Source organism: Diadema setosum, chromosome 16 (genome assembly GCF_964275005.1).
Source record: "Diadema setosum chromosome 16, eeDiaSeto1, whole genome shotgun sequence".
NCBI classification, from domain to species: Eukaryota; Metazoa; Echinodermata; class Echinoidea; order Diadematoida; family Diadematidae; genus Diadema; species Diadema setosum.
Genome location: NC_092700.1, coordinates 8,487,380 through 8,496,240, shown reverse-complemented (window position 1 = coordinate 8,496,240; position 8,861 = coordinate 8,487,380). Strand labels below are relative to the sequence as shown.

General features: G+C 41.4%; 1 protein-coding gene across 1 annotated transcript; it reads right to left on the bottom strand.

The window, feature by feature from the left end:
• Positions 1-2,550: 2,550 nt before the first annotated feature.
• LOC140240261 (uncharacterized) lies at positions 2,551-4,120 on the bottom strand. The gene is made up of 2 exons (XM_072320047.1): positions 3,485-4,120; positions 2,551-3,333 (listed from the first exon to the last, which is right to left on the bottom strand). The coding sequence occupies exons 1-2, from the start codon at positions 4,118-4,120 to the stop codon at positions 2,551-2,553; spliced, it is 1,419 nt and encodes a 472-aa protein (XP_072176148.1).
• Between the last annotated feature and the right edge of the window lie 4,741 nt (positions 4,121-8,861).

Genomic DNA, 8,861 nt, shown 5'->3' with positions numbered 1-8,861 from the left:
AAAAAAGCACACTACCGAAAATGTGATGTTATGCTCATCCGTGCGATTGTATACTGTTTTCCGAAAATGCTTTCAGAAAACATTATGTCATCCTTTGTTAGGATATCTTTGCGGAGATCGCATCTAAGTTGTTGGAAAGCTGAAGGATTGTGAGATCACAATTCCTGTTGGATATTTCCGTCTCGAATCAGGTGATCAGGATGAATTGTCCGTCCCATTTATTCTTGGATATCTGTGCGCTGATAAATGAGGGCAGTTCTTTATTTTTCAATCTTAATTTTCAGCAAGCCGCTATGCTCTTTCAATCATAATTTGAGATTTGAGTGGTGCCATCACCATCTCTTGTCAGAGGACTGCACAGTGTTGCTGCACAAAAATTTTAAGATCATTTTTCTTCAGGATCAGTATCCCATACAACATCAATAGGTGTTTAGTTTCCCTAGTCATTTGCGCTTTCAGTAAAGAAACGGTTTCGTTTGATAAAAAGAGAATAAAAAAAGATAAGAACAAAACCTTCAGCTGAATTGTCTTCACCTACTCTGATAAGATACTGCCATTAAAGGACTTTAATGATCAAATTTAGTTTACTGCCCCTAGAAAACTGGTCTGACCTGAATTGAGGAACTCGATTCCCTGGAAGCTTCGGCCATTGCTTCCTTCACTGAAGAAGCAGACGCTGTCTTGCCAAAGGAGAGCAGACATACACCAATTTCAGCAGGAGGAGAATCATATCGCTTGCCAGCTGGAAAGTTATATAATTGACCATAAAAGGTGACGAGGTGGCTCAGTCGGTAGCATATGGCTTGCGGTCTAGGGACTTGTGTTCCGGCGCGGGTTCGAATCCCACTTATCTCAAGTCTAGCTAAGCAATGGTGTGTGTTGTCATACCGTCCCCTCTATTAGAGGCACAACACTTTGCACCTCATCACTTGGATATAAGTCCCTTAATTGTGTGAAAGAATCACCAACCCAGACACATGAAAAGATCCCGAATCGGCATTCCGTTATCGGAAAACTCAAGGTGCATAAACCGGTAAAGACCAGTGGTCCACCCCAAGTACACATACAACTGGCCAGCTTTACAAACAGACCATCTAGTTGCATATCCGTAACGGGCTATCCAGCTATCTCGTCAGAAAGAAAAATGAAGACAAAATAAGATTAGGTGTGTTTGCTACCCTCTTTGCCATTGCACCCTGATTCAGCATCTTGGAATAGGATGGCAGCCGTATTTAGGCATATATATATATATATATATATATATATATTGAAACAAAGAGAGGGAAAACTGACCAGAAACAAATGATAAATAGCGAAACTTTGAGCAAAGAAAATGAGAAAAGAAAACGAAACCGATGGAAACCCATTTTCTGTGCTCAAAGATTTCACTATATATATATATATATATATATATATATATATATATATATATAAGTACATATATTATATATATAATTTTTCATTTATTTGTCATAATCATTATTGATATGTAGGGGGATGGCACCGCTCTTGGCCCTAATTGATCATTGAAGAAGTATGGAAGAAATGACAAATGGGACAAAATAAGTGTACCAGTAAATTCCAGTTGAATGCTCACAGACGCCATTTCCAAAAATGCCCGAAATGCCTGATTTGACCCTTATTTGACCTTGAAAGTTACCTTGAGAGGTGATTAGTGACCTTGAATTGCAGAAGTGACATTTAGAATCACATTCTCTAACCCCGTAAACCCTTCCACATTAGTACCTCCTTGCTTTGTTCAACCTTTTCAATTTGTAACTGCAGTTGACCTTTAGCCCGGATGGCGGCCATATTGGATATCACCAATATGGCGGCCCCAAGGGTTTTTAGACTTGGCGCCCATCAAAAATCGAAAGAGTATGGTACAAGGGACCTATAAGCCAAATTTGGTGCTTTTGGAAGAATTTGAACCAAACAGCCCATTTTGAGCCCTTAGGCCCCCAACTACTTTGGGTTTTGCTTTCTTGTAAAACAAGTGGAGAAAAGTGATAGTCTTGGACTGTGTCCCATGGGAAATAATTAAAGGGGCGGATCCAGAAATTCCGTAAAGGGGGGGGGGGGGAGGGGGTGCATGCGCCCCTCCATTTTTCTCTTTATTTCTTTTGTTTAGACAAAAAATAAGGGGGGGGGGGGCGTCGGGCGCGCCCCCTTGATCCGCCACTGAATTCCACCCGAACTTCGTGTTCGTGAAATGCTGACATTGTTCTCCTATCATATATGCCTATAATATACATGTACTACTAATGTTACACATCAGATTTTTGTGGACATTGTTGAGCGACCAGGAAATATTCGTCACTATGACAATATTATGACCATGACAATTTTCATATTAAATTTTGATTGGTTGAGAGTCGACAAAGGGAGCATGCATGATCGCCTGATAGTTGCCATGAGCACTGATAGTGGACCTGTGCGTTATACTACTACTATTATTGTTATTATTATTATTATTATTATTATTGGTATCTCTATCTTCACAAGATATCTCTTGGAGATTAATATCACGTCAAGTTCCATCCTGGAACCTTAGACTTCCAGCACTTTTCTCAGGATTCGTGCCGTCCCCAGCAATGCTGCTTTTTGGAGCGTTTGCACTCGATCTGGCACACCAACATCGTCCAAGTGCCGTTGCAGCTGCTTTGGCGTTGTTCCGAGTGCTCCAACGACAATAGGGATCACCTTCGTTCTCATATTCCACAGGCAGCGAAGCTCTCTGGCGAGGTCTTGGTACTTCTCTATCTTTTCCTTCTCCTTCTCGGCTACTCTGCTGTCTCCCGGTACCGCGACATCGACGATTGTGCACATCTGTCGAGCCCTTTCTACGACGATGATATCCGGACGCCTGTGCTGGATGACATTGTCAGTTTGAACATCGAAATCCCACAGGATTTTAACTTTATCATTTTCAGAAACTTTCTGTGGTTCGTGCATATACCATTTGCTCTCACATGGTATTTCATGTTTTCTGCAAAGCTCCCAGTGAAGGACTTGTGCCAGTTTGTCATGTCGTCTTTTGTACTCCTTTTGCGCCAATTTACTACAGCCACATACAATATGTTGCACTGTCTCGTCTCTTTCTCGGCATATCCTGCACGTGGCATCCACATCTCTCTTCTGTATCTTGGCTTTCAGAGCATTTGTTGACAGTGCTTGCTCGTGGGCAGCGATGATCAGTCCTTCTGTCTCCTTCTTCAGTTCTCCTTTCTTCAGCCATAACCATGTGTCATTACTGCTGATGTTCTCCGTCTCTCTGCAAAACTGCCCGTGCAGCTGCTTTTCTCTCCACTTTGCAGATCTTTCTGTTCGTTTCTGGCTTTTGAAAGTAAGTGGATCAATGGCGTACTAAACTTACATTATTTCCACTTTCAACCAGAACGGCTCGAAGGAGTTTTTCCACACTGCTGTTTATGTAATTGTTGAGGCTGATTTGCTCCATTTCAACGCAATATGACGCACTCACGAGCCCTCGGCCTCCTTCTTTCCTTGGCAAGTACAACCTGTCGACATCAGCACTCATTTGGTGGGTTTTGTAGATCGAGAGCATCTTTCTTGTCTTCCGATCCAAACCAGCCAGTTCCGCCTTCGTCCATTCGACCACTCCTCCTGTGTATCTCAAAACTGCTACCGCCCAGGTGTTTAGAGCTGTGATCACGTGTCCGCCATTTAAGTGTGATTTTAGTACACTTTTTACACGTGAGAAGTACTCCTTCGTCACAGACACTTTGATAGCATTGCTCGAGACATCATCAGATTCCAACACTCCGAGGTATTTGTAATTCTCTCCTTCCTCCAAACTCTGTAGTATTCTTCCATCGGGGAGTGGTATTCCTGCACTCTTCACTCGTCTCCCTCTCTTCATAACCAGGGTAGCGCACTTGTTGATGCCGAAGTCCATGCCGATGTCTTTGCTGACCAGACGAACCGTTTGAACTAGCTTGTCGCACTGCTTCTCGTCTTTACAAAAGAGCTTAAGGTCGTCCATGAACAGCAGATGATTGAGGGAGCCATGATTTCCTCCGAGGTCATAACCGGCCGATACATTTCGCAGAACGCTTGGAAGTGGATTGAGTGATATAACGAAGAGGAGAGGTGACATTTAGTCCCCTTGGAATATTCCTCGTTGTATTCTCACCTGACCAAGATATTTGCCATTCGATGTGAGGGTTGTTGAGGGTTATTATTATTATTATTATTATTATTATTATTATTATTATTATTATTGTATAAAATCGAGGCGACGGTGGACATCGCATATAGGTCCTGGAGTGATGAGATATCATGCAGGCTATGGCATGATTTTCTAAATTTCGAATCTTGAAATTCCAATTCCCGGTATTTTTCAAATCTAGGGCACCGAACCCCCGTTCAAAAGCCCAACATCTATTAAATTCAAGACGCCCATCGAGTGAAGTCCTTGTCACTTCGTCTGTCTGTAAGTATAAACAACATGACATCTGCAAAAATAAATCCGGCGGACGCTCCACAGTTTCATAGAACAAAATAAATGTATATACGGAAGATATTTTCGACCATTATTGCTGCGCATGTAAAACATGAGCGGCATGGGTACGTGGATATACCCCCAATTTCAAGGTGGAAGTTTGTTTTTTCCCGTTTCCAGTAGGCCCTATATCATAGGGGTAAGGAAACCTACTGAAATCTTGGCGTATAGGTATACATAGCAGGGCCTACATTAATATAGTGTTTATAAAATTCCATTTTATTATGTTTATACACTATATTATTTGATTGTGTGCATGATATCACGGCCTATGGGTCAAACATAACATGCTTTTCAACTATATAACTAACGAAGGAAACAGACGTCATCACTGGCGGATCCAGAGGGCGGGTTTGTTAAAGCAAAAGAAATACACACAAAAAAAGTGTGTGTGTGTGTGGGGGGGGGGGGGGGGTGCGCTCCCTTTAATTTTGTAAAGACACCTCCCCTTTATGCAATTTCTGGATCCGCCCCTGGTCATATATAGATCAGACACGATAGATCTACAAAATTGTACAGGGATTAGATGATCTCCTGATTTCTTTGACAGTTATTTCATCTGGCAGACGAAACAAGATTCGAGGAAATCGACTGAAGATTTTGAAGAAGCGTGTCAAGTCAAAGTTGAGAATGGAACAGTCTATATCTTATCAAGAGAGATCTTCAGTCAACACACTCAAAACATGATCTATAAAAGAGATATTCTTAGATGAAGTTTTCAGCTGACCATGTACTCCAGCTTCACAGAACAAATCGCGCAGAAATAATAATCATTCTTGGTGTAGAGGGGCTAATTAATTAAGTACAAGTGTATACGGCATGAGGCTAAATCCCCACATACAAGGTATGATTTCAAAAGGTATGAAACTTCGATCATATAGGCCTATGTAGCAGCACTAGTGTGGTAAACTGTGGTAAACAGTGGTAACTAGTGTGGTAAACACTAAAATAAGGATCTAAATAATTATTGGTTTCTTTCACCCATGGAACTCCCTGTAGCTACCCTCATATCTTTAGGCCTGGAAGTGCGTCGGCTTGTTTCGAGACGCCAATCGTCCTCTCGTGGTAAAAATGGCCTACTGTCCAGGGCCCTGTTTTATGAAGAGCGCTAACTCTTCATATTAAGTATACAGTTGATTTCAACTGTAAGTCTACAACTAGGCAGCCTGTGTGGTAAGCAAATTTAAAATCGATTTTATCTTTTCTCGGGCCCAGATAGTTATTTGCGACAGCTATGGATCCAGTATGGAGCGCCAAGTGTCGCATGGCCTATTTTGTTACGAAATCAGTCATTTTCATTGACGAAATGAGAACACTTTTATTTTCGTCGACGAAATGACTATTTCGTTAACGAAATGGTCATTTCGTCGGCGAAATGACTGATTTCGAAACGAAATAGGCCATGCGAGACTTGGCGCTCTGTACAAATTGTCCATGTCTTAAACCATGGTTTCAATCTTCGTGAAGTGTCGCTGACGCAAATTCTTCGCGAGTACGAGATTTCACCACTCAGTGGCCGGTCGTTCCTCCGATCACCACAGCAACGCGAGATTGACATCTTTTTCAGCCAATCTCTTCTTTCCTCCGCTTTCTTCACTCCACACCTAGAAGAAGTTTCACATTAACATTCTCTCACGAATTCAACAATTCACACTACTACTAAATGAACACGGGAAACGTCAAGTCGTCGGTCTACTCGATCAACATTGCCTTCAAAACATTGGATTTGTGAACTTTTCGTCTCTATTAAATTTCATCTTTCCTTCTCGTGTTCACACAACTCTGCATCATTGGAGAATATTATAGTGTCATCTCTATCTCATTCACGGGGATTAGTTCTGAGTGTCGCGCTTGTAGGCCTACAAGGTTAGTATTTCGGGAACACGGGGAGAGAACGTTAAAGGGGAATCCATTCCAAATATAAGTTTGTCTGATATAAGAAAGAGTAAAATATAACGAGTTCAACTGTAAAATTTTGATTGAAATCGGGTGAAAAATAAGGAAGTTATGACATTTCAAATTTTCACTAATTTTCAGGAAACAGTTCTTGAACAGTCAATATGAATATGGAAATGGCAGAGTGAGCATGTCATTCCCTCACAACTTGCCAAATGTTACTTAGTTTGTTCATACAATTTTGAAATTTCCATCAGTTTTTCATTCAAACGTATCCCCGGGGCTCAAATTCTGGTACATTGTTTGCAACTGCTCACTATTTTGAAGTTATTCAACCAGTAATCATGTGTCAAACTTCAAAAACATTGAATTTTCTTCATTTGTTTGTACACGATCAATGGAAAATTATGACATGATTAGCTCACTTATTTGCATACTCGTATTCATATCCTGTGTACATAGAACTGTTTTGCAGAAATTAGCAAAAATTCAAAATGTCATAATTTCCTTCTATATTCATCTGATTTCAGTCAATTTTTATCGTTGAACTCGTAAGATTTTGCTCTTTTTTTTTTTAACAGACTAACTTATATTTGGACTGGATTTCCCATTCCTTTAACCTCTCATTGACTCCAGACTCAGCTTCAGAGCGTGAATTACCGTTATAGTATACTGTGAGTTAATATTTTTTAATGAAACAACGAATGGTGGGTAGTAGGATATTTTTATCTGCAATCTATTTCCTTGGCAAATCCACATCCTATACTGCAAAGCCCTTTCATTTGATGTGAATTTACTATATGTACATCACTTGGTTCACTTTTTGTCATTATATTCAAACCGAATTCATCATTCTTCTAGATTTCTTATAACCTGTCTGCGTCATTTATCTTTACAGCTCTTTGTTAGCATTATCAAAAGTACGTGACAGAACCCGATACCGTTATTTCATGGCGCAAAAGTTGGCCTAAACTATATAGCATGTCCGCTGACTGACCGTGCACTGCATTGATTGCTTGACCTGGTTAGACTAAAATGGATGTGGAACGGGGATACCTCCCTGGTTTGACGCATTCCAGGACATACATTGGGGAAAATTATGAAGTCCAGAGAGGTCGTAGCCACCTCCCTGCAGTGACCAAACGAGTTGACCAAAAGGTCTTGTCGTTGGGCATACCCTCCTGAGAGCTGTTAAAGCCTAAATGTATACAAAACAAAAATAAAAATGATATAAAACTCCTCTGGACAGACCGATTTTTCTGCTTATATGAGTTAAAATTACTGATCAGAGGCTACTACTGATCATCGGTTGGAAGCTAGCTATGCGTGCAGGGTTAAAACTCCTGAGCAGAAGTTTGACTTTGCATGTGTAGACCACTGTCAGTGCAATGGTGTAGACCACCGTCAGTGCAATGGTGTAGACGGTTGAAAATCTCCCCATGATCAGTAGTTGTTACTCAGTACTTTCAGTGGTTTCCCGACTTTTGCAACACATGGCGTTCCATACAACCCCAGGTCAGTCGCACATTCACGTAACAGGTGCGCCAATTATGAAGTCAAGACTGTAGCTCGGGCGCGTGATTTGTAAACATGCTGGTCAGCACTCTTGCACTCACAGGCATGTGTACGTACATTGTACGTGGGCACCATTTACCCTTCCGCGATCCGATTAGATACCCTGGGTGTTCTTGCGCTGCACACACGCCATACACCTCTCGCTAGTTCCCCTAGCTGGCCCTGCTGCCATGCCAGGGACCATGTGCACGCACCTGTACCTTAATACCTTACGAGTGCATCGTGGTGTAGTGTAGCGTCAGGATGTCTTGAGTCTTGCATGTGGCCGGCCAAAGAGTAGAAAGTTGAAGTCGAGTTGGTTGAGTTCTTCGCGCAGTGACACAGTCAGAATTGTCTACTTCGACAATATCTCTTGCCAACTCAATGACATTGTACCGAGACTGACATGTGAGCTGCGCTGTAACCTGTGTTAGACCTCCCTAGCTAGTTCGAAATGCCTCAAGAATTTCACGTATTGCGCTGTTTCTCATGCCACATGTTCCAAGTGCATCAAGTGAAGAAGAAACCCAAGTGGCAATGCAAGGTTTGCTCGGAGAAGCAATCTGTCCGGAAGGTTCGTATTGACTATTGAACAAAGCACTCTCCCCTCGCCTCTGCTAACAGTAACATTCTCACAACATTAAATTCATTAACCCAATAATAGACGCCACGGAAGAGTTCCTTATGCCCCCCCCCCCCCCCCCCACTAAATTACATTTTTTTTTTTTTTTTTTTTTTTTTTTTACTAATACAGTATTAAACTAAATGCTGGTGAGTTGGTAGGTTATGCCATTTATGGGAAGACTTCCTTTTGAGACATAACCCTAGCATAACCTTTATTTAGTTGTTTATTAGTAAAAAATAAAAGTAAGTTATTTATTTTGTT